At 45.8% G+C, this 26160-nt stretch overlaps 1 protein-coding gene across 7 annotated transcripts in view; it reads right to left on the bottom strand.

The window, feature by feature from the left end:
- The window catches only part of LOC120028963 (E3 ubiquitin-protein ligase TRIP12), a 51484-nt gene that overhangs the window by 1633 nt on the left and 23691 nt on the right, over window positions 1-26160 (bottom strand). For 6 of the 7 annotated variants that reach the window (XM_038974243.1, XM_038974245.1, XM_038974244.1 and 3 more), the window contains 35 exons: window positions 25501-25584; window positions 24773-24868; window positions 24263-24414; window positions 24130-24165; window positions 23794-23889; window positions 23420-23512; window positions 22242-22403; window positions 22049-22117; window positions 21759-21924; window positions 21425-21542; window positions 21101-21257; window positions 20725-20878; window positions 20119-20347; window positions 19865-19983; window positions 19324-19528; window positions 19104-19204; window positions 16350-16524; window positions 15478-15619; window positions 15018-15209; window positions 12644-12795; window positions 12274-12431; window positions 11968-12041; window positions 11624-11823; window positions 11254-11381; window positions 8655-8806; window positions 8042-8184; window positions 5363-5519; window positions 5059-5157; window positions 4704-4818; window positions 4253-4407; window positions 1341-1505; window positions 791-955; window positions 562-675; window positions 356-450; window positions 166-269 (listed from right to left, as the gene is read on the bottom strand). In XM_038974243.1, the coding sequence (XP_038830171.1) occupies window positions 166-269; window positions 356-450; window positions 562-675; window positions 791-955; window positions 1341-1505; window positions 4253-4407; window positions 4704-4818; window positions 5059-5157; window positions 5363-5519; window positions 8042-8184; window positions 8655-8806; window positions 11254-11381; window positions 11624-11823; window positions 11968-12041; window positions 12274-12431; window positions 12644-12795; window positions 15018-15209; window positions 15478-15619; window positions 16350-16524; window positions 19104-19204; window positions 19324-19528; window positions 19865-19983; window positions 20119-20347; window positions 20725-20878; window positions 21101-21257; window positions 21425-21542; window positions 21759-21924; window positions 22049-22117; window positions 22242-22403; window positions 23420-23512; window positions 23794-23889; window positions 24130-24165; window positions 24263-24414; window positions 24773-24868; window positions 25501-25584 (4722 nt within the window). The remainder of the gene's footprint in view (window positions 1-165; window positions 270-355; window positions 451-561; window positions 676-790; window positions 956-1340; window positions 1506-4252; window positions 4408-4703; window positions 4819-5058; window positions 5158-5362; window positions 5520-8041; window positions 8185-8654; window positions 8807-11253; window positions 11382-11623; window positions 11824-11967; window positions 12042-12273; window positions 12432-12643; window positions 12796-15017; window positions 15210-15477; window positions 15620-16349; window positions 16525-19103; window positions 19205-19323; window positions 19529-19864; window positions 19984-20118; window positions 20348-20724; window positions 20879-21100; window positions 21258-21424; window positions 21543-21758; window positions 21925-22048; window positions 22118-22241; window positions 22404-23419; window positions 23513-23793; window positions 23890-24129; window positions 24166-24262; window positions 24415-24772; window positions 24869-25500; window positions 25585-26160) is intronic. The other variant, XM_038974247.1, reaches the window with a different exon arrangement.

The raw sequence follows: 26160 nt of genomic DNA, 5'->3' as shown, positions 1-26160 counted from the left end.
ACTGCAGCCTCAGTTAAAATGCTTCGCAGTCAGAAAACATGTCACCCAAAGTATGGGCTTGTTCAATCCACAAAATCAGAGAACGGGACCACGTGTCTTCGAGGCACAAAAATTCTTCAAGTGTGTATGGTGAGTGAGTGTGTGTAGGTATCCATGACCACTCACCTCCAACAGGCAGCCTGGGGCTTCCTGTGACAAACTGCAGGAAGAGTCTCTGCTGCTCTGCGTCAAAACTGCTGAGCACATCAAACAGGAACCTAACGGCACGACTGTGGAGAGAAACAGACAACACATCAAACCACTGCACTCTTGACATGTCCTAAACATTACACTCAATGTAGGTCTGGTCGCTGACCTGTCATGCGTGTAGCCGTGGTCGGGACGACAGCACTCCATCAGGGTCTTGACGTCCCAGGTCTCAGACTTGCTGCCACAAAGCAGCTGATCCAACTACAGGCGGATGGGAGAGCACAGAGGGGGTAAGCAATGTGACACCCTGAAGACAAACAGAACAGCGAAATAAATAGTTGTTTCTTGGGATTAGCGATAAGCAGTACTCACCTCTTCAGGGTAGAAATACTGCAAGTGATGCAAGGGGAAGACCGACTCGAACCCTTCCCTGAAAGACTCAAACTGCCGGGACACGCCTTCGTTCATCGTCCAGTAGACCACCAGCTGTGGAGAGAAGAGGACCAACGGTCAGGTGGTGTGTGGAGAGTCTATATGTAGGAGCGCTGTGTGTGTGTGTCTAACGTCTACGTGCATATAGGTGTGTGTGCGAGCTACCCACCCTGAGGTACTCCTCCAGGTTGTAGATGGTGACAGGGACGTCCTTGCCCCCCTTCTTCAGCTCAATGTTGGGGAAACCAGGCAGGGTGAAGTCCAGGCCCAGGTCCTCCACAGAGCAGCCGTTCATGTTGAGACTCTCCAGAGCCTGCTGCAGGGTCTCCCTCGTCTAGGAGACACACACGGAGGAAACAGGCCTTTTATTAATATGGGGAACGTAACATGGAGGAGCATCAGCAATCTGATACGGGGGGGCCATACTGGTTGAACGCAGAAGTTAGGCTAGCAAAACGTCACTGACACTTGAGTAAAGCGGCAAATTCTGATACGCGTGAACTTATGTGCTGACTGCGAAGCCCTTTGCTCAGTGCGTGGTGAGTAGTCACAAAGGGGATGTCTAGTGAAGTGTAAATCTAGCCTTACTATAGCTACCACTATGAACGCCATCTCTGAGAAGGACGGTCTAACGGAGGTCTAAGTTCTCATTTCCAAAGACAAATTGTAATGACTGAGGCTAGCTGCGTCTGGGGAGGTTGTGTATATCGGGGACTGACCTGGGAGAGGTCCTGCTCCAGCCTCTTCTTCTGGCGGATGATATCCTCCAGGTGCTGGATGGACTTGGCCACGCCCGGGTCGATGTTCACCAGGTCGTGGGAGCTGATGGATGTCTCGTGCCGCAGCATCCACTTGTAGAAGGGCAGCCCCAGGGGCAGGTCCAGCTGGGAGGGGGTGGAGAGGAGACAGAGGTGTTAGGTCAGCAGAGGGATCCCCACAGAGGTTCTGGTCAACGTAAAACTCTGCTTGAAAGGTGAAAGCATGTATGAGGGCTGTAGAAGAGGGGAGTTATATCACCCAACTTTATTCCTGCAAACGGGGCTTAACTTCTTATGGCTGCAGGGGCAGTATTGAGTAGCTTAGATGAAAGGTGCACAGAGGTGCCCATAGTAAACTGCCTGCTCCTCAGTCCCAGTTGCTAATATATGCATATTATTATTCATATTGGATAGAAAACACTCTGAAGTTTCTAAAACTGTTTGAATGATGTCTGAGTATAACAGAACTCATATGGCAGGCAAATACCCGAGAAAAAATCCAAACAGGAAGTGGGAATTCTGAGGCTGGTCAATTTTCAACCAAGATCCTATTGAATTCACAGCGAGATATGGTTGAGTTTGCACTTCCTACGGCTTCCACTAGATGTCAACAGTCTGTAGAACCTTGTCTGATGCCTCTACTGTGAAGGGTGGCCGAATGAGAGGGGAATTAGTCAGGTCTGCCATGACCTGACCATGCACGTTCATATGAGGGAGCTCTGTTCCATCGCTCATCTGAAGTCAATGTAATTCTCCGGTTGGAACGTTATTCAAGATTTATGTTAAAAACATTCTAAAGATTGATTCAATACATCGTTTGACATGTTTCTACTGACTGTTACGGAACTTTTGGACATTTCGTCAGCTTTTAGTGAACGCGCTTCCTGACGTTGGATTTGTTAACCAAACACGCTAACAAAAATAGCTATTTGGACATAAATGATGGACATTACCGAACAAAACGAATATTTCTTGTGGAAGTGGGAGTCCTGGGAGTGCATTCCGATGAAGATCAGCAAAGGTAAGTGAAGATTTATAATGCTTTTTATGAGTTTTGTTGACTGCACAATTTGGCGGGTAACTGTATGGCTTGCTTTTGTGGCTGAACGCTGTTCTCAGATTATTGAATTTTGTGATTTTGGCATAAAGCTTTTTGAAATCTGACACAGCGGTTGCATTAAGAACAAGTGTATCTTTAATTCTATGTAAAACATGTATCTTTCATCAAAGTTTATGATGCATATTTATGTTATTTGACGTGGCTCTGCAATTTCTCCGGATATGTTGGAGGCATTTCTGAACATGGCGCCAATGTAAACTGAGGTTTTTGGATATAAATATTAACTTTATCGAACAAAACATATGTATTGTGTAACATGAAATCCTATGAGTGTCATCTGATGAAGATCAAAGGTTAGTGATTAATTTGATTTATTTCTGCTTTTTGTGACTCCTGTCTTTGGCTGGAAAAATGAATGTGTTTGTCTGTGATTTTGCGGTGACCTAGCATAATCGTTTGTGGTGCTTTCGCTGAAAAGCCTATTTGAAATCAGACACTTTGGTGGGATTTAACAACAAGATTACCTTTAAAATGGTATAAGACACATGTATGTTTGAGGAATTTTAATTATGAGATTTCTGTTTGAATTTGGCGCCTTGCACTTTCACTGGCTGTTGTCATATCGATCCCGTAAACTTCTCTAGGATAGGGGGCAGCATTTTCACTTTTGGATAAATAGCGTGCCCAATTTCAACTTCCTTCTACTCATCCCCAGAATATAAGATATGCATATTATTAGTAGATTTGGATAGAAAACACTCTGAAGTTTCAAACTGTTTGAATCATGTCTGTGAGTATAACAGAACTTATGTAGCAGGCAAAACCCAGAGGACTAACCATTCAGATTTTTTTCTTTTTGAGGTCACTGTCTGTTCAATGAGTTTTCATTGGGATACTAGATTTCTAAGGGACTTGTTTGCAGTTCCTACCGCTTCCACTGGATGTCACCAGTCTTTGGAAATTGGTTGAGGTTATTCCTTTGTGAAATGAAGAAGTACGGCCATCTTGAATCAGTGTAACGTTATGTGTACTGTTTGAGAGTTGCGCAAGACTAGAAAAGTAGCGTTAGTTTGTTGTCCTCCTGTATTGAAAACAGATAGACCCGTCTTCAATTTGATCGATTATTAACGTTTAAAAATACCTAAAGTTGTATTACAAAAGTAGTTTGAAATGTTTTGGCAAAGTTAACACGTAACTTTTGAGATATTTTGTAGTGACGTTGCGCAAATTGGAAGCAGTTTTTTTCTGGATCAAACGCACCAAATAAATTGACATTTTGGATATATATGGACGGAATTAATTGAACAAAAGGACCATTTGTGATGTTTATGGGACATATTGGAGTGCCAACAAAAGAAGCTCGTCAAAGGTAAGGCATGATTTATATTTTATTTCTGCGTTTTGTGTTGCGCCTGCAGGGTTGAAATATGCTACTCTCTTTGTTTACTGTTGTGCTATCATCAGATAATAGCATCTTATGCTTTCGCCGAAAATACTTTTTGCAATCTGACATGTTGGCTGGATTCACAACGAGTGTAGCTTTAATTTGGTATCTTACATGTGTGATTTAATGAAAGTTTGACCTTTATATAATTTTATTTGAATTTGGCGCTCTGCATTTTCCCTGGCTTTTGGCCAAGTGGGACGCAAGCGTCCCCCCTATCCCAGAGAGGTTAACGGGATTGCAGCCATAAGAAGTTTTAAGTCAAGTAATGCAAGTGTAAAAACCGCTCCAAAAGGACTAAATAGAAGGTCTAGAAGCATTGGAGACTACAGAGACGGGTCCAAGGTACAACAAAGTGGTACGGTTTACCAGTCTGAAGTCCATTATGGCCTTGGCCATCAGCTTGCCCAGGAAGCGGAACTTCATCTTGATTTTGGCGATGTGCGCCGGTTTGGTTGTCCTGCCGAAGGGAACGGCAAACAGCCCTCGGGAGCTGAACATGTACTTGGTCCCTTCTTGGCTTCCTGGGAGAGAGAAACATCAAGATAGTGGAGAAGAGAGGAGATTTAGGGAGAGGAAGAGTTTTTCCAATGTGGGTGTCAAAGCCAAGTCCTCTTCAGGAGCCCATATCTCAGCAAGATGTGACTAAACAGTTGCCACCTAGGCGCATCTTGGAAAATTGTAGGAGAGCCTTTATATCTAAAATAAATCCAATTTCTGTACGATAGATAATTTGTTACAGAAATCACTACTAAAACATTTTTAGGAGCTCCTATTTAGAGACAAATCTATTCCCCAGAGGGTTGGAGTAGAAAGTTACCTTTGGGGTTGGACAGGGTGACCTCCTCACCCCTCCACAGCCCAAGGTCGGCCCTCTGCAGCTCCTGGGAGACCAGGGCGTAGAACTCCAGGGTGGGACCCAGCCCTGTGCCCACCTGACAGAAGGACAGGGGGGGAAGGGAGAGAGCGAGACCGAGTAAGAGGAGAGAAGAGGAAGAGAGGTAGGGAGAGAAAGAAAAGAGAGAAGAGAGATGAGCTTCTATCCAATAAGTCTAGGCTCATGTTCAAAATGTACTCCCCCAAATGACGTGGTATTTTACTTTTTATGAGGGACAAACTCAAATTGGAGGTGATTGAAGTGCTCTGTAATGAGGGTGTGAATGCGTATTCTGTACCTCGTTCTCATACTGGATCTCCAGCATGGCTCTGGAGCTGCCGAGGTCCTGCATCACTGACTCCGCCTGCTTCAGCAGCTCCTCACGGTTTATTGTTCGCTGGAGACGAGCAGAAAGGAAAAGTTAGTGACAAGACAAACAGGAGTCGGCAGGATACAAAAAGCAGATGAACTGGCTGGATAATTGTAATTGGGGACATCCACTCCTCTTGGCTACACTTGAACCTATTCCAGAAAGGCATTTGAAATGCATGCATTGAGCTGATTGTGACATTACACCAACATCCATCTAACATATTCAACACCTTTTTCCTGTCGAGGCGGGGCGCCACGCGGCTGTCCTGAGAATCTGATTGGTTGATCTCGGGGTTGGTGTCGAGGAGGCGCTGCATGGCCCGGTCACGATCAAACGCTGTTACATAGAAGAGCATCTGCCGTGTGTCAAACGGGAAGAAGAAGGGACTGGGGAGGAGGGAGAGTGAATTAAATAGTTGGTCAAAATACATGGCATATATATACACACACACACACACACCTGCCAGTTTATTAGGTACACCCATCTATACTGAACAAAAACAAACAACGCAACAGTGTTGGTCTCATGTTCATGAGCTGAAAATTAAAAAAATCCCCAAAATGGTTGCATCTGTATTCCCAGTCATTTGAAATCAATAGATTAGGGCATTTCTCAGTTGACTGATTTCCTTATATGAATTGTAACGCTGAAATTGCTGCATGTTGCCGTTATATTTTTTATTCAGTGTAGTACCGGGTCGGACCACCCATAGCCTCAAACTGCCTGAATTCTGCGGGGCATTCTATAAGGTGAAACGTTCTACAGAGATGTTGGTCCATGCTGATGCGAGTTACAGCAGATTGGATGGCGATACATTCATGCTGCGCTCAGCCCGTTCCATCTCATCCTGAATTGGATTAAGGTCAGGGGACTGCACAGGCCACTCAAGAAAACATGACAGCAAGTTCAGTTACGCCACTCCTCAATTGTCCAGTGTTGATGATCGCATGGCCACTGGAGCCGCTTCTCATTTTTTGCAGACAGGAGTGGAACCTGGTGTGGTCGTCTGCTGCAATAGCCCATCCGTGACAAGGATCTACGAGTTGTGCATTGTGAGATGCCGTTCTGCGCTGTTATTGGTCTGTTCGTGGCACGCCTGTTAGTTTGCACGATTCTTTCCCTTCTCCTTCAACCTCTCGCATCAGGTTTTCGCCCACAGGAATGCCGCTGACAATGTTTTTTGTTTGTCGCACCATTCTCAGTAAACCCTAGACACTGACGTGTGTGAAAAGCAGAGGAGTGCGGGAGTTTGAGATATTGGATCGGCGCACCTGGCACAGACGATCGTACCACGCTGTCGCTTAGGTCACTCGTTTTGCCCATTATAACGTTCAACCGAACCGTAAATGAAAGCCTCAATGCCTTCTTTACATATAGTGCATTTGGAAAGTATTCAGACCTCGACTTTTCCCACATTTTGTTAGGTTATTCTAAAATTTATTAAATCGTTTCCCCCCTTCAATCTTCACACAATACCCCATAATGACAAAGCAAAAACAGGCTTAAATTTTTTACCAAATGTATTAAAAATTACAAACTGAAATATTACATCTCCAGGGATGTTCAATCGGGTTCAAGTCCGGGCTCTGGCTGGGCCACTCAAGGACATTCAGAGACTTGTCCCGAAGCCACTCCTGTGTTGTCTTGGCTGTGTGCTTAGGGTCGCTGTCCTGTAGGATGGTGAACCTTCACTCCAGTCTGAGGTCCTGAGCACTCTGGAGCAGGTTTTCATCAATAATCTCTCTGTAATTTGCTCCGTTCATCTTTCCCTCGATCCTGACCAGTCTCCCAGTCCCTGCTGCTGAAAAACATCCCCATAGCACGATGCTGCCACCACCATGCTTCACACCGTAGGGATGTTGCCAGGTTTTCTCCAGACGTTACGCTTGGCATTCAGGTCAAAGAGTTGAATCGTGGTTTCATCAAAACAGAGAATCTTGATTCTCATGGTATGACAGTCTTTCAGGTGCCTTTTGGCTCCAAGCAGGCTGTCATGTGCGTTTCACTGAGGAGTGGCTTCCATCTGGCCAATCACACATAAAGGCCTGATTGGTGGAGTGCTTCAGAGATGTTGTCCTTCTGGAAGGTTCTCCCATCTCCACAGAGGAACTCTGAAGTGCTGTCAGTGACCACTGGGTTCTTGGTCCCCTCCCTGACTTAGGCCATTCTCCCGATTGCTCAGTTTGGCCGGCCGGCCAGCTCTAAGAATAGTCTTCGTGGTTACAAACTTCTTCCATTTAAGAATGATGGAGGCCAGTGTTCTCGGGGCCCTTCAATGTTGTAGAAATATTTTGAAACACTTCCCCAGATTTAAGCCTAGACATAATCCTGTCTCGGAGCTCTACAGACAATTCCTTCGATCTCATGGCTTGGTTTTTGCTCAGACATGCACTGTCAACTGTGGGACCTTATATAGACAGGTGTGTGCCTTTCCAAATCATGTCCAATCAATTGAATTTACCACTCCAAATCAAGTTGTACAAACATCTCAAGGAAGATCGGAAACAGGACACACCGGAGCTCAATTTCGAGTCTCATAGCAAAGGGTCTGAAAACTTACCAAAATGTGGAAAAAGTCAAGGGGTCTGAATACTTTCTGAATGCATTGTAGCTAGCCATGTGACTTGATCCATATTCGTGGAAGGTGTGTAGTACATAATAAACTAGTGTGTGCGTGTGTGTACACACACAGTTCCTTATATGGGGGTTAATCTTGTGCCTATAAGAGAAAATTGGAATTTACTTCCTGATTTGAAATTGTCCCCAAGCCTGGTCTAGAGATGCAGTTTGAGGACATTGCATTACTGAATACTAGGCCAGTAATGCCTAGTACTCAAAAGCTAGGCAGCTTTCTTTGTGTTCTGAACCAGTGGGTGTTTATGAGCTGGAAAGTAGTCTGATGAGTTACCAGGTCTTGCCAAGCTCTGTGAGCCAGGTGGGGATGTTGCCGGTCATGATGACCAGAGGGTCCTGCAGCTGTCGGTTGGCCTTGGCTGTCAGCTTACTGTTGATGAACTCACTGGTGGGGATGATCTCCTTAGACACAGCATTCTGAAAATACAACAACCTCAGTCGACTGGAACTACAACAACGCAGTGCCTCTGCCCCTCTGACGCAAAGGGAGACAGACACAGGCTGCTAGGTATCGTTTGAATGCAAAAAAAATACATTTATTTGGGGCAACTGTGTGCACTAAGAGGGCTGTCTAGCTAGCAGACAGTTATAGTGATGGTACACTGTGTTTGACCCCCTATAAGCCCACAAAGACAATGAAGACATATTTAGCATTAAGTAGATAAAGTATGACACAGACAGTGGAATCTGTTGGAGGCAGACCTACAGGCTTGTGTCCCATATGGCAATTTGTTCCCTACATGGTGGACTACTCTTGGACCTGGTCAAAAGTAGCGCGCTACAAAAGGTTACAGGGTGGCATGTGGGATTAGACCAGTATGTTGTTCAGTTAGTGAATTTTGAGCCAGTATCTGCGGGGTGGAGGGAGGATAGGACAGGCTACTCACGTCGTACAGGTAGAACCAGTAACTACTAATGGAGTGCAGCACCCTCAGCAGCAGGTTGACGTCCAGAGACGGGTCGTCGAAGGTGATGCTCTCCGGGGGCTCCGACATGAGGTACATCTCCAAGGGGCTGGCCACGCTGGGACACACACCGTCTGGGAGGGGAGAGACAACAGGTCAGGGTCATATTCATTAGTGCACACAGTAGACAGCAAGTCAGGGTGAAATTCATTAGTGCACAATAGGAAAAAAACTGTTTGTAATGGACAACAAAAACAAGCATTTCTTATTGAACAACGGCAGGTAGTCCCTTCCTGTTTCAGTCATTTTCTTACGTTTTGTGCCCAATGAATACGACCCAGATATGTAGTAACTAAACTGACATGGTAAAATGTTTAGTATGAGATAAGGACATGAATGGTCAGATCTATGGCGTGCACTACTTTCAAAGTAATATGGTGTAGAGAATAGGCTGACATTTGAGACTGAAAGCCCTTTGGCCCGGGGGTTGGCGCAAAAGCACTTTGGGACAACTGCTGATGTAAAAAATACATTTGATTAATTGATTACACAGCCAATATCTGTGGGTTTGTGTTAACAGGTCATCTCAGGTCACATTCATTGATGGTAAAAAAAAAAAGGTCAATTGACCATTCGATAAGCCCTGCCCCAGATTTTTTGGCATGCTGATGGATAGCAAGCGTAGTCAGACACCTCGGACAAGCGCACGTTTCAAACACTTGGAAGCCATGGATGGCTATGGCAAAAGAGTATAAAAAAATTGTTTAATTGGGCTCCCGAGTGGCGCAGCAGTCTAAGCCACTGTATCTCAGTGCAAGAGGCGTCATTATAGTGCCTGGTTCGAATCCGGGCTGTATCACATACAGCCGTGATTGGGAGTCCCATAGGGCGGCTCACAATTGGCCCAGCTTCGTCCGGGTTTGGCCGGAGAAGGGTGTCATTGTAAATAAGAATTTGTTCTGAACTGACTTGCCTAGTTAAAAGAAATTTAAAAAAGTATTGCCTAATATTTGTGCACCAGGGCACATGATACATGAAATAGAGCTTGTTGGAAGTGTTTTTCAAATCCAAAATTATACTGTGGTTGCATTGTAAGCAAGCTAGCAACGTACGAGACCATTCCAAGGAGCAGAAGTGAATAAATTTGAATTTGCACCAATCTCCGACAGTGTAATTACACAGATCAGAGCTATATAGGGCCAAAAGTGTTTATGGGGGATCTCTTCTTGAATATATAGTGGTTTTCTTTAATGTTTTCATTGCGTACAGACACTTTACCAGGTGTTTGAAGACAATGTTACATATAGGGTTAATATAAATGGTTTTTCGCCAAATGCATGTTAGCTAGCTAAATTGCTATATTAGAAATATAGTGCTCATCTGCTGTCGACATTGGCAAACGATTTGATAGCACCAAAAGTGGTTACCAACTTTTACAGCACGCACAGTGCATTCAGAGCCATCCGGTGGCTAGCCATACTACAAACTTAATTTGACAGGTTCCGTGTAATGACCACAAAATTGCAGAGTCTCCCGATGAGACAGTCTACCCCTTGCTAATTTCATTGTGCATTAACCTCTAAAAGTCTAAGCTGTTGGGGGTGGATTCTACTATGCTAACATATGGAATGGTTATAGCTAGGATCATTTAGTTATTCAATTTTGGTAACACTTGAAGTATAAAAAAATAAAATAATATTGAATCTGGCCTTTACTACTAGAGACCATAGAAACGCATTGAATAACATTCATAAATTGCCCCCCCAAAAATTGTCAAGACGTTTTGAAGTGTCTCTCCTATATCTAGGAGATAAGAAAGCTCAGGAAATGTGGTTTTTAACATTTAACCCCTTACTTTAGTTGCCACAAAACTACCTCCATACATTTGTATGGGTTACCATTAGACAAGTTCCATGACACGTGTGGAAACGGAGAACATCTTTCCGCTACAGATGTTTGTGAGAAGACCGATTTTTGGGATGGCTCATGGGTCTGACAAGCACCGCTGTAGATCGGCCTCCGCAGATACAGAAGGTCGACAGACAGAAGTGGTGAGACGCAGCCCATGCCAAAAAACATCTAGCTTAAACTGACAGATTTTTAAATGATGTTACTTAGATTGACGCAAGGGTGCGTCAATAGAGACTAAACGATTAAAAACAGTTTGAGATCATTGTGAGGGGTTTCTCCAGTGGTTTGAAAGGGGAATTGGGTTTCTCGTGAAAACATTGACAGAGGTTGTAACAGTACCAAGGTGGGGCGGGGCTTTGCGAAAGGTCCATTAACAACTTGTTTCAAGCAGGAGAAGCAGGTCAGATCAAATCTTAATAGTCACATGTGTCGAATACAGTGAAATGCTGAATACATCCGAAAACAGACCTTAGAGTGAAATGCTTACTTACGAGCCCCTAACCAACAATGTAGTTTAAAAAAAGTACTTCCTCCCCACTGTAAATAGTACATTAGATTTCCACTACAAAATAAACGAGCAGAACTGGTCCTTCTCAGTCTCCAGGCCAGTAGACAACACAGACACCCACCCCAACAGTCTAGGCCCAGAAGGAGTGGTGGTGGTTCCTACCGTGCCACAGCTCGTCCTGTTTCTTAGCGTTGCGGGGCGAGGTCTTGGTGGGGGCGGTCTGTGCCCGGCCCCTCTTACCTCCCACCGCATCCTTAGTACCATCCTCATCATCCCTCACTGGCTTATACCTGATGGGATAGAGAGTGTGTAAATCATCACAGGGAAAGTGACTACATTACCATGCCAGTTAGTTGCATTCGTTCACCAACTCAGCCGCCTATAGACGTGTGTGTGTGACGCATCTCCGGGAAGGTGGCTACACTGCACAAGCCTAACAGCCACCCACTACAAAAATCAGTCCTTTGTGTTTGTTAACCAGTCCAGCCTATAGAAACTGGTGTGTGTGGCCATCCAGCATAAATGAGGATACCATATGGTGTGGGTTTTGGTCCAGATGCCAGCCCGCCCGAGCGGGTTGGCCTCGTCGTCCGTGGACTCTCTCTCCTCCTCGGACTGCAGGCTGAACTGCCGCACTGCCTGGTACACCGTCATGTTGTAGGGCAACAGGTGGTCGCCGATGTAGAATTGTAGCCGGTGGCGCACACTGCCAGAGTTCAGGAACTGGGCCGCCTGTACCGGGAGAGACGGTCAAGTTATTGTGTTCAAGTTAGGGTTGGAGGTAACAGAATAAGTTATGAGTGGGGGGGGGGGGGGGGGGGGGAGAGGTATCATCCGATATTGAGAGTATTTTACAAGGACATTGTAGCCACGTACCAGCGATTCGTCAATTTCATCGTCTGAACCATCATCGTCACTGTCCTCATCCTCCTCTCTGATTCGTCCGTAACCTTTAGAGATAAAAAGTCCCATTGAGCACATCAGCATGTTATCCATTAATGTCAGCAATGCAAGGAGACATTCTATTCTGCCAACAGAGAAGGAAGAACAGAAATACTCTGGGAAGGAACTTGAGAAAGCAGCCCAGCTGGGTGAAGATCATTTGTGCGTGATCTATGTCCTCACGGAGTGAAAGGGCTTAAGTCAGTAACTCAATGCAAAGTGAGAGTTCCCAGTTCTTACCTCGGACGACCAGGTAACGTTCAATTGCCTGTACCAAGGCCAGGGGATCAATCTTCACCGGGCCCCCCTTCCACTGCTTCACATTGGTACAGTCCGGGTGCCTCTGCAGCTGACACTTGAGTTGGTGTGTGTTGAAGAACTTCAGGGCCTGAGACCCTCTGAAGGAGAGACACACGTCAACAGACAAAATCATAATGCTAGAGGTAAATACTGGCAAGTCCCCTTCACCTATACCCATATAGACTTCTATAGGGCCAATGGCATCACACATTAATAAATGGACAAGTGAATGACTGACATTAAAAGAGAATGTTTGTGGAACAAAAGGAAGAAATTGAAGGAAGAGCTGGGACTAGGTAAATGAACTAACCTGCTCCCGTTGCCGTTGCCACTGGGGAAGTCGTGCACCTTGACAGGGAACTGCTCCATCTGGCTTAGGCAGTTGTTCATCTTGTGCACTAGTGACAGCAGGGGTCCGTTCTCAGACGGCTCCAGGCGGCCTGCCGGCTCCATCCCCGGGATCTGGAAGTGCAAAACACAGCAGGGACACGCTTCAAACATGCAAAGACTAGGGTCGCATTCATTACGGCACACCGTATAAAAATATTTTGCAACAGAAAACGAAAATAAGCATTTATTATTGGACAAGTTTAGGTAGTTCCTCCCTTTGTCAGTTTTATTCCATTTGTTTCCTACCAGCTATAACCATTGTTGAACTCCGCCGTTGTTAAAAAAAACAGCTGACAAAGCATGGTTTAGCAGTCAATTGTGTCGCTGTATTTAGTGTTCAAATGGTTCAAGGAGGCCGAGACACAAAAATAACACACTTAATGTAATCCATGCTTGAAAAAAATTCTAATTCTTTAAAATCCATATACAAAAATGAGATCTTTGTGTACAAATTTGTTTACATCCCTGTTAAGAGACAATTTCTCCTTTGCCAAGATAATCCATCCACCTGACAGGTATGGCATATCAATGAGTTGATTAAACAGCATGACCATTACACAGGTGCACCTTGTGCTGGGAAAACTAAAAGGCCACAAAATAAATGTGCAGTTTTGTCACAGCACAATGCCACTGATGTCTCAAGTTGAGGGAGTGTGCAATTGGCATTCTGACTGCAGGAATGTCCACCAGAGCTGTTGTCTGAGAAATTAACATTAAATTTCTCTACCATAAGCCACCTCCAACATTGTTTTAGAGAATTTGGCAGTATGTCCAACCGGCCTCATAACCGCAGACCACATGTATGGCATCGTGTGGGCGAGCGGTTGGCTGATGTCAACGTTGTGAACAGAGTACCCCATGGTGGCAATGGGGTTATGGTATGGGCAGGCCTATGCTACGGACAACGAACACAACTGCATTTTATGGATGGCAATTTGAATGCACAGAGTTACCGTGACGAGATCATTATCGTGCCACTCATCCGCCGCCATCACCTTATGATAATGCACAGCCCCATGTTGGAAGGATCTGTATACAATTCCTGTAAGCTGAAAATGTCCCAGTTCTCCCATGGCCTGCATACTCAGACATGTCACCCACTGAGCATGTTTGGGATGCTCTGGATCGACGTGTACAACAATATGTTCCAGTTCCCGACAATATCCAGCAACTTCACACAGCCAGTGAAGAGGAGTGGGACAGCATTCCACAGGCCACAGTCAACAGCCTGATCAACTCTATGCGAAGGAGATGTCGCGCTGCATGAGGCAAACGGTGGTCACTTGGTTGTGATCCACTCCTACTTTTTTTTTTGTGAAGGTATCTGTGACCAACAGACGTATATCTGTATTCCCAGTCGTGTGCAATCCATAGATAATGCCTTATGAATTGATTTCAATTGAATGATTTCCTTATATGAACTGTAACTCAGTAAAATCTTTGAAATTCATGCATGTTGCCTTTATATTTTTGTTCAGTATAAATAAAAAAGGAGCATACGTTTCAGCCTTATGTCTTCATCTGTGCTGTACAAACAAATGAAGGAGACATGTACTTAAGACACCTGCTGTGCGTAACTGGAGCAAGCAGCTATAGTTCATTTTGATAATGGCGAATAGGAAGTCAATGTATAATAACAGGGAATATGTAGAAGACTATAAAAAATAAATAATTGACAGTTCAAATGTCACATAATAAAAAAAGTAAAAGACAACGTTTAGGCCAGTGTTTCCCCAACTCCAGTCCCTCCAACATGTTTGTTGTAGCCTCGGACAAAAACACCCAACTCAACTGGTCAACTAATCATCAAGCCCTCAATGAGTGGAATCAGGTGTTTTTGTCCTGGGCTACAACAAAAATGTGTGCTGTTGTGGGTACTTGAGGACCCGAGCTGGGAAACACTGGTCTAGGATACATAACAATATAATAAGCAATAGATAGATGCAATACTCAAGTAGGTCACAAAACTGAGGGCGGGGCGTTGTTGAGGGAGTACCTTTTGAAGTCTAGATATTTTTACTCCTACACACCAGGCGCTATTCATTCTAGCCTGAGCGCAAACCCTCATACTGGCTTAATACTGTATTTACAGCCATGAGTTGTATCGCCAATAACTAGGGCCTTGAGCTCCAGTCTCTGTCTACATGGACTTATAGACTGGAGTTGGCTCTCTTGTCATTCACTGGATACTGAGAAAGGATGAAAGTCTTCATCTGGCGAAAGACGAGCTTCTGACCAGAGAAATAGAATCTTATTCAAGTTCTGTGCATCTGCCCAGCCGAACACAGACTTACCGGGCAGCCATAGAAGACGTGCAAGAACCTCCTGAGGCGAATGTCACGGCTGACCAGGTCACGGTCACTGCTGGAGGTCAGGTAGAGCAGCAGCTGCTTGACCAGGCCGCTATGCTGGATCTCGAACGACGACACATCCGACTCTGACACAATGCTGCAGATCTCCACGAGGCACTCCACGCCACCGTCCATCTAGGGGGTGGGGGGGGGGTGACAGCAGTCAAGAATGTTATCATATCCCAAGTCACTCACTACCGTACCTTAATTACCTTGTCATTAGCTAGCAGTGTAAATAGTACCTTGTACCATCAAAACAGCACAGCAAAACAAACAGTTTTTGCAAATTAGTATTAGCGAACAGGGTCGGCAAAGCAGACTCCAAGATGTCAACTAATGAGTATGTATTTACTGTCAAAGTGCGCAACACTACAACACAGGAGACTATTGTGGAGTACAGTACCTGAAGGCTGAGCTGTTCCGTGGCGGTGCAGAGTCTCTGGAGTACATTCAGTGCGGGGTTGCTGCCATCAATTTTTTCAGTGTTGAAGTAGCGGGCCACAAACTTACAGGCCTGCTCTTTGATCCAAGCCTTGATCTTGTCCCTGTGAGGGGGGGGGACCCTATCATTATAATCACCACCACCTTCACCAGGGTTGTCTGAAGATATTACTAGCTGTCAAATCATTGTTTCCTCCAGTCCTTAATTCCGTAAGTCCCTCTCAAAACCCATTGGAGGAGGTTGTCCGAGGGGAGAGAGCTTGGATCCAGGAGGAATTGAAGGCACGATCAATTAAACCAGGGGTGCCAAACATACGGCCAAGTGCCAGATCCGGCCCGCAAACCCATTCAATTTTAAGTGCGGCTCTCAGGACCTCGGGGAATGCCGAATGCAGGGCAAAATTTGTTTGACACCCCTGGATTAAACACTTGCTACATTGCGTGACAGTTTTTACTGAACGACACCTTCCCCAAAACGTTCAATGTTCTCGAACAGACTGAAGTACGTTTGCTCTGTGTGGTGTAGCTTGAAGCAATGAGTGACTAATTTAAAAAAAGGGCAGCGGTGCATTTTGAATCCTCATATTTGCACAACCCATCCCCTCCACAATTTTTAACTGATCTTTCAGAACAGCACCGTTTCCGTTTAAATGAACGTTTCACACCATTTTTCGGAATGAACGCAGCCCTAATAACATTCTGAGCGAGCTAATGATAATCACCAACACAACTATTATAATCGCCACAACTACCAACTTTATCATCAGTACTACCAACACTGCTATAAAAGCAACACTGTTGTCATCACCATAACAACATTAGTCTTCGTCTTACCTGTTGTTGGAGACTGAGTCCTTGGGAGGGGCACGTGCCAGGCCGCTCACCCCGGCCGTGCGAGAGGGCTCAGAGTTGGTGCTGTTGGTCTGGGCGCCCAGCTTGCCCCAGGTCTTGGGGTTCAGACTGGCCAAGAAGGAGGATTTGGGGGACTGAGTAGTGGTAGGACTCTTGGCTGTAGAAACAGGAAAATGGTTAGTCACAGGATGAAACATGACAAAGTCTGTCTCAAATGATACACTATAGTTCAGCGTTTCCCAAACTCGGTCCTGGGAACCTCAAAGGGGTGAACGTTTTGGTATTTGCCCTAGCACTAGACAGCTGATTCAAATAATCAACCCTTGATGATTAGTCGATTATATGAATCCGCTGTGTAGAGCCTAGGGCAAAAACCAAAACTTGCACCCTTGGGATGCCCAGGACCAAGTTTGGGAAACGCTGCTACAGTAGTTTGAAATAGACACCAGAGTCTAGTCACGATGCATTTATTTAATTTGGGTAAAGAAAATCACAAGGCGTCAGTTTGCATTCTGCATAAATGGCTGTCTCGACAGATATACCAGGAGTCCAGGCACAAAGAGACATGGAGACCAACGATGCCACACGTCGAGTTGCTCTTGCACTTAGTAATGAACAGTCAAGCCAGAGTAGCGGCTGGCTGCAGATAACATACAGTGGTGAATTGTGTTGATTTGAATGAACGCAAAACAATGTCATAGTAAAAAACCTACACGTTTATATTACTGAACAAAAACATCAAACGCAAAGTGCAACTATTTCACCAAGTTACAGGTCATATAAAAGGAAATGAGTCTATTGAAATAAATTCATTAGGCCATAATCTATGAATTTCACATGCTGGGCAAGGGTGCAGCAATGAGTGGGCTTAGGAGTGCATAGGGCCACCCACTGGGGAGCCAGGGACAGCCAATCAGAATGAGTTTCTCCCCACAAAAGGGCTTTATTACAGACTGAAATAATCCTCAGCACCCCCTTAGACGATCCCGCAGGTGAAGAAGCCGGATGTGGAGGTCCTCTGGGCAGGTGTGGTTACACTTGGTCTGCGGTTGCGAGGCTGGTTGGATGTACTGCCAGTCTCGAAATCGATGTTGGAGGTGGCTTATGGTAGAGAAATTAACACTAAATTCTCTAGACACAGCTCTGGTGGACATTCCTGTAGTCAACATGCTAATTTGCACACTCCCTCAAAACATCTGTGGTATTGTGTTGTGACAACTGCACATTTTAGGGTGGCCGTTTATTGTCCCCAGCACAAGGTCCACCTGTGTAATGATCATGCTGTTTAATCAGCTTCTTGATATGCCACACTTGTCAGGTGGATTAATTATCTTGGCAAAGGAAAAATGTTCACTAACAGGGATGTAAACAAATTTGTGCTCAATTTGAGAGAAATAAGCTTTTTATTTTTTCTGGGATCTTTTATTTCAGCTCATGAAACATGGGACCAACACTTTCCATGTTATTTTTATATTTTGGTTTAGTACACACACTATATATTACAAAAATAAGAATGTGGACACCCCTTCAAATTAGTGGATTTGGCCATTTCAGCCATACCCGTTGCTAACAGGTGTATAAAATTGAGCACAACGCCTTGCAATCTCCATAGACAAACATTGGCAGTAGAATGGCCTTACTGAAGAGCTCAGACACTTTCAACGTGGCACCGTTAATTCGTCAAACTTCTGCCCTGCTAGAGCTGCCCCAGTCAACTGTAAGTGCTATTATTGTAAAGTGTAAATGTCTAGGAGTAACAACAGCTCAGCTGTGAAGTGGTAGGCCACACAAGCTCACAAAACGGGCCCGTCGAGTGCTGATGCTCGTAAAAATAGTCTGTCCTCAGTTGCAAACTGCCTTTGGAAGCAACGTCAGCACAAGAAGTGTTCGTTGGGAGCTTCATGAAATGGGTTTCCATGGCCGAGCAGCCGCACAAAAGCCTAAGATCACAATGCCCTATGCCAAGCGTCGGCTGGAGTGGCGTAAAGCTAGCCGCCATTGGACTCAGGAGTAGTGGAAATGCGTTCTCTGGAGTGATGAATCACACTTCACCATCTGGCAGGCCGACGGACCAATCTGGGTTTGGCGGATACAAGGAGTACACTACCTGCCCCAATGCCTAGCGCCAACTGTAAAGCTTGGTGGAGGAGGAATAATGGTCTGGGGCTTGTTTTTCCTGGTACGGGCTAGGCCCCTTAGTTCCAGTAAATGGAAATCTTAACGCTACAGCATACAATGACATTCTAGACGATTCTGTTCTTCCAACTTTGTGGAAGGCCCTTTCATGTTTCAGCATGACAATGCCCCGTGCACAAAGCGAGGTCCATACAGATTCATACTTGACTGGCCTGCAAAGAGCCCTGACCTCAACCCTATCAAACACCTTTGGGATGAATTGGAACGCCGAATGTGAGCCAGGCCTAATCGGCCAACATCAGTGCTCGACCTCACCAATGCTCGTGGCTGAATGGAAGCAAGTCCCCGCAGCTATGTTCCAACATCTAGCGGGAAGCCTTCCCAAAAGAGTGGAGGCTGTTATAGCAGCAAAGGGGGGACCAACTCCACATTAATGCCCATGATTTTAGAATGAGATGTTAAGGTGTCCACAAACTTTTGGTCAAGGAATTGTACCTTTAGTGCTACAAATGTATCATTGACATTTAGCTTTAGTGTCACCTGTGAGAAGCATTTGCATCCCGTCTTAGATTGTAGGAGAGTTCCAATAACAACAATTACCCTGATTGTCTACTTTGTCTTCGTCCCTGGGAGGAGAGTACTTGGGCCTTCGGGGCCCTCTCTTAGGCAGACGTTTTCTCTTCAGCACATCACTTAACCGCCTAGGAGAGAGGGACAGATTAATGTTGTTCTATGGAGGAGAATGAGAGTTTACTTCTGTGTGGTATATCTGACCCATCATACGTGCACATTCACATGCATTTAGTCCTCGTGTTCTCACCCCTGTGGACTGAGGTCTAGTGAGTCGTCCATGCTGTGCTGGAAGCTAGGCGAGCCCAGGTCTGGGGTGGCGTTGGAGGCCGCCGTAGTGGTCGCAGTGCTGATGGTGGTGGTACACAGGCTAGCTGTGCCGCTGGTGCACGCCTTTGGGGGACTTGTAAGGAAGGCCTCTGACTCAGCCAGGTTCTTCACCTGGTGCATAACACCTGGAGAGGGGAGGGCAGATGGAATACATTGAAATTCCTATTTTCCCAATTCTCTGATATTGAAGAGGATGGCGTAAGAAATTGTGATTCAATAAATCAGGGAAAATCTATGACATTTAGCTGGATAAACAGCTTTCTGTGGTCCATGACAAAGTACATTGCGGTGTGACATCAATTTTCGGACTTTTCTAAAATACATTGAAGCTCAAATAGCAGTTGAGGATCCATCATAACAGGTCCTCTCCTGGTGCTAGAAAAGAGCTGTATTTCAGCTGGGTGTTTTTGATCATTACAGGTCAGCTCCTCTGGGGAGGAGACACAGACAGGATCCATTACCTTCTCTTCTGAAGAAGACACTGAATACGTCGGGCAGCTTCTGCATGAGGATCTCAGCCATCTGCAGAGAGCCAACTACAATCTTCAGGTCTTGGCTGGACAACATGGAGGCAATGTGACTAGGAGAAGGGAAAAGACAAATACTGAGGGTCAGGTGTAGTGTAAAGACACATGCTGTACTGGCTATTACTTTTTGTCCATGGAGGCAGACATCTTGACTCAAGAGCACCCCAAGGTTGAGAGCAAAAGTTCACCTGGACACAGCGTGGTTCCTCAGCACGTCCTTGAGGAGCTCGGCATCGGCGAAGAAGATGATCCTGAGGATGGCTCGGAGGCACTTATGTCTGACGGCTGGGCCGGCCGACGAGCTGTACACCTCGTACAGCACCCCGAACAGGGTCTTGATGAAGCACTTGGCCAGCTCAGGGTCCTCCTTCATCAGCTGGGCCCGTGCATCCTCCCGCCTCACCTCCTGGTGACCCCCTGGGGGACAGACAGGGGAAAACTCATGTAAGATTTGATCGTTCTTTTGACTCAAAAGGAGAAATTGGATTCCATCAGCTAGTGCAGAATAAAAACATGGCCTGTTCAATTTCACAAAACTTTACCAAGAGATGCTGTAAGAGCTGCCTCTCTTGAGCATTTCTCCATTGGGAAAGAGGTAATCTTTCCTTAAATGGGACTACTTTGTTCAAAGGACCAATAACTTGGGGCAGGGACCAAGCTATAAATTTAGGTGAACAAAGCTAGTCTCAGAACCAATCAGGGCATTATACTAGATCAACTGACACAAGATGCATACAACTGACACAAGTTTGGGGATAGTCTATCACTATAATAAATGGTGGCGTGTCTCTCACCAGTAGTGGGGTTGGCTAAGGGGTTGGGTTTCCTCTGGATACCCCGTGCTGTGCCAGTGTCCTCGTTGATCTGCTGCATAGAGTTGAAGTCGATAGTGTAGACGCGGCCCAGGGTGGACAGGCTGATCTCGTCCTCTCCGTTCTGGTGGGCCGTCTGGAGAGGAAGAGAGAACCAGACACCCCCAGACGTTAGTGTAACACTGGGCTACACAGGGGATTCACACAGCTCACAACATACGAAGGTGGTCTACTTTGTTGTAGTATAGGTAGGGCCAAGAGTTTTCCCGGACAACATGAAGAGGAAAAACTCTGGGCCCCAAGTCTGGATGAAAAGAAAGTCCCTATAATGGAGCGGAGCAGCATGTCTGTTCTTTACCTCAATGATGCGACTGTCGATGCGGTTGTAGGGGTGCCACAGGCCCCGGTCGTCCCTCCACTGCCAGATGGCCCCCTCTGTGGCCTGGGCACTGCCCTTCTTCAGCATGAGGTCCACAGCAAAGATTCCCTCTCTAGGAAGGCAGGGCATTAGCTCGCTGGTGGTGGGGGAGACAACAAAAAGACAGTTAGCAAAGTGCATCAGTGAACTTCGCAAACAAGGCATGTGGTGAGTGCATGGAGGCCGCCATCTTTATGTACGTCCACCATTGGGGCAGAAAATGTTGTTGTAACGTTGAACGCAGCAGCAGAGGGGGTTCCTTACCAGATGAGTGAGGTGAGTTCATAGAGCTCCTGTGGGCTCCGGGGCACCAGGTCAATCTGCTCCTGGCAGCTACCGTTGGCCGCTCCGCACAGAAGGAAGCGCAGAGTCTCTGCAATATCTGAACAAAGACAACGTCCTTAGTTCACTCTTTCCACAGGCAACTGGCTTAGACACAGTCAGGGACTTTAGCCTTGGAGGCATTTAGACTGCCATTATATATTTAACTTCCCCAAGATTTTGTAAGCTGCATTGTTAGGCTTTATTCAAGTGAGAAGTGTAAATACGCACCGATAGAAAGCGTGTGTGTGTGTGTGTCGGTCTGTGAGCCACTCACTCTGCTTCATGAGCTGCACGGCCAGACAGGGGCAGTTGGAGCACATGAGGGAGAACATGCGCACCACCATGATGAACATGCCCGAGCTGAGCACAGGCGGGGTGACCACCAGCAGCTGCTGGATGTTGGTCAGCAGGTCCCGCGAGGCCACCTGCTGCAGCAGGTTCTGTGGACAATGGCCATACAGAGGTCAAAGGTCAGTCATCGTGATGACCTCATCATGGGTCTGCTCAGGAGGGTGAAAGATATTAGAGCCATAGAAATGTGTCGAGTAGAACCGCCTCACTCACCTCCTCGTGTTGAAAGTTATCCACCAGTCTGGCAAAACAGAGACAAGTGCTTTCGACAGATTTCTTATCCTGTACGTGGAGGGGAGGGGGGGATAACCACATTAGACAATTGACGCATCTTCACAGGTAACATGCCACAGACAACACCAACCTCACATGCAACAGAGTATGTAAAAGTTGAACGTGTGTGTACCTGGTGTGTGAGTCTCTGGGTCAGCAGTGGCAGAGAATCAGAGACAAAGTGGAACTCGTCAGGGGTGATGCTCTGGCAGCAGTTGGCGGCAATGGCCAGGGCGTTCCTCTGGGCGTTGATGCTAAAGAACTCCAGGTACAGCAGACAGTCAGCCAGGCCACCCTGCATGACACAGGAAACACCCCACAGTTAAACACAAGGATAGGGAATCATTCAGATTTTTATGAGTAACCACGTGACAATAATTGAGAAACAAAAACGTAATTTGTTCCCTTTTCTTTAAAATGACTGTTCCACGAAAATGCGCATATGAACATAACTGGCATGCAGAACGGTAGAAATGGTACGACACAAACTTCCCAAACTTGAAACTCACGCACCGCCTATGAAGTATATAGAAAATAATTGCCTCCACGGTCAGATTTTGCCTATAGGCTACTTTGAAGCAAGGTAAGACATTCCTCATTAAATAAAACTATCAGGTTAAAAAAATCAAAATGCATACTGCCTCCAGCTCACATTGTAAAGTGGTGTGTGAAGAGCTGATAACCTGTTGCCTGCACTTGAATGGGAGGTACGCTTCAATTACAAGTTAATAAAAATAGCTTGTTTTAAAATCATGAACCAAAACTGTTAACACGCGATTGCATTTAGAATAGTTGCAAATAGGGTTTATAAAAGCTTGTTTTACTCCAGCAGCAAACAGCTGAGGAGCTGCAGGTGAAATCCTGCTCAAAATAGACTCTGTACGCTGTGATAGTTGTGTTGGATAAACAAGATACATGACTAATGAAAATACTAAGGCCAATTTAATAATAACAAATATGTAATTAACCTATAGAATGATAAGCATGACAGTCAACTGTATTTCAATCGACTGATATTTCAATTAATAAAAAGCATTATTTTGCAAGGGGATATTTTTTACTCCCGATCATTTTGGCCGGGAACAGTTTTATTTATCGACTATTTTTATTTCTTGTTTTCAAAAGCCGTCTATTTCCGGCTAACGGAAAACCTGCTGCACAGCTATCATACAGCCACCACCGTTAACACTTATTTTAAGGTGAGCCAATGAGACCCGGGTAGGGAGCAGAGATGATGACAGAGAGAGAGAGAGAGAGAGAGAGAGAGGCAGAGCTGAGCCACAGGTGGGAGACAGAGGGAGCAACACTTACAGCCTGCAGGATGGCTTTGCTGTGACGCCTTGACAACATCTCCAAGGCAGTCAGGGCCTGCTCCGCCACATCAATGAATTGGATCACCTGAAGCTGCAGGCAAAGAGGAGAGAGATAGATCCATTAGCATATCCACCACCGGTTTATGACCGCATTTGAATGAAGAGGGAACAAGAACATGAGAGAATGACAGAAACGGAAGGCAAGAGAAGAACAACGTGTGGGTTAGAAATACTTGGGGTGCATTCAGAAGGCATGAATTGGTTGGACATGTTTTCAAAGGACTAGGTAGTACTTAAAATTTAATGAGAACGTTACCGTTTCAAAGCGTGTGTTTAGTGCCTACTGAACCTGAGCAGAGGGGGTCATCCTACCTTTTCCAGGAAGACCGGGATGGCGTCCACGACCACAGCAGAGGACCGAGGCAGCGCCTCCATCATGTAAGTGAGAGCACGGGAGGCGTGGTTCATCTGAGCAGAGTCACGGGTTAAGATACAGTTTTCACAAGCATAACCACAAAGCAACCATGTTGGCTGGAACCATACAGTTAACGCTGCTCAGGTACAGTTTTTTGCAACCAAATGTAACTAGGAGACAGAGTGCAGTGTTGCACATTGTTTGCGAAACATTTCAGCACCTGCAATGTAGGCCTAATGTCATGGTGAAAATCAAATATCACTCCCCCCCCAAAGATAGCTCAGGATACTCACAATGTCAAAATTATGCTCCATCTGCAACAATGTGATCTGTGAGGAAGAGAAGAGGGGAATAAGAGACTTAGCAAATCAAGACCGTGTAAAATGACTGAAGACAAAAATGTGGACAAAGCATTGAGTGACTCACCAGAGCTGGCACCACGCTCTTCACAGGGAAGCCTCCTAGCGTCTCCTCGTTGCCCATCACCAGCAGCTGGCACATCTCGATGGCGGCCTGGAGCTGCTGGGACTCGTCACCGGTGGCCTGAAGGCCCTGCAGCAGCTGCTGAGCCTTGGAGCCTGGGAGGAGAAATGGGATAAAGCAGGTCAGAGTAGAGACTAAACAGCAGGGACAGTATTCACAAGAGTGCTGATATAGGATCAGTTTAGCCTTTAAGATCAAACTGAATAAGATTATATGGCGAGGGGATCAGACCCTAGATCAGCACTCCTCCTCTGAGAAACTTTTTTAATATGGGCCCTGCCAGGAGTGCAGTGAGCATACACTTGGATTACAGTTGAGTCAATAGCAGGTTAGAAGAATAAAGACAGACATAAGTGAACTCAACACCTCCCCTGAGAGAATATAAACATCTTGCTTACAGATGTTAAGTGGTAATTAAATGGATTCTGGACACAGACAAAGTGTAGTACTTACTGGCTCCACTGCCTATGGTTCTGTGAAACAGCTGGGACATACGGGGTCCCAGGGGCCCAAAGAGGTGTGGGGGTAGACCCCTGGCCTCCAACAGTGCTGTGAGGAGAAAACAGCCAGGTTAGACAACAACCAAAGACCCAGCAACACCAACAGGAGCTGACAGGGAACTTAGACAGGAACATTGGCACCTGTATCAATTTGTGTGTGTGTGTGTGTATATATATTTAACTTCCACCCCTTTTTCTCCCAAATTTCATGGTATCCAATTGGTAGTTACAGTCTTGTGTCTCATCGCTGCAACACCCGTACGGACTAGGGAGAGGCGAAGGTCGAGAGCCATGCGTCCTGCGAAACACGACCCAACCAAGCCGCACTGCTTCTTGAAACAATGCCTGCTTAACCCGGAAAACAGCCACACCAATGTGTCGGAGGAAACACCGTACACCTGGTGACCGTGTCAGCGTGCAAGCGCCCGGCCCGCCACAGGAGTCGCTAGAGCGCGATGGGACAAGGACATCCCTGCCGGCCAAACCCTCCCCTAACCCGGACGCTGGGCAAATTGTGCGACGCCCCATGGGTCTCCCGGTAGCGGCCAGCTGCGACAGAGCCTGGACTTGAACCAGGATCTCTAGTGGCACAGCTAGCAACTGCGATGCAGTACCTTAGAATACTGCGCCACTCAGGAGGCCCCTGGAACCTGTATCTAAGGAAAGCTGTGATCGTCATACCTTGGAGTCTGCCCATTTCAGAGTCATCGGACTCACTCTCACCGGATGTGGTCATCCCTACAGCTCCGGCCACTGAACTAGAAGCTGGAGAGAGAAAAAAAAAAGAACCGTTACACCACTATTTTCATTATCAGAATGACAACCGATTTCTCTCATAAGGAAGGCCAGGTCAGTACAGGTGCATCAAAGCTGGGACCGAGAGACTGAAAAAAAGCTTCTATATCAAGGCCATCAGAATGTTAAACAGCCATCACTAACAGAGAGGCTGCTGCCCACAGACTTGAAATCACTGGCCACTTTAACAAATGGATCACTAGTCACTTAAAATAATGCCACTTTAATAATGTTTACATATCTTGCATTACTCATCTCATATGCATATACTGTAAATTATACCATCTATTGCATCTTGCCTATGCCGCTCGGTCATTGCTCATCCATATATTTATATATTATTATTCCATTCCTTTACTTAGATGTGTGTAATAGGTAGTTGTGGAATTGTTAGACTACTTGTTAGATATTGCTGCACTGTCAAAAACATAAGCACTTCGCTACAATGGCAATCTGCTAACCATGTGTATGTGACCAATAAAATTAAATTTGATTTAAAGGGTATACAAACCCAGGCAGGGCTAGGAATAAAGTCAATGATCTTTT

The sequence above is a fragment of the Salvelinus namaycush genome, chromosome 34, assembly GCF_016432855.1.
Source record: "Salvelinus namaycush isolate Seneca chromosome 34, SaNama_1.0, whole genome shotgun sequence".
NCBI lineage: Eukaryota > Metazoa > Chordata > Actinopteri > Salmoniformes > Salmonidae > Salvelinus > Salvelinus namaycush.
Note: the sequence above shows the minus strand (reverse complement) of the source record. Positions and strands in the feature narration are given on the sequence as shown.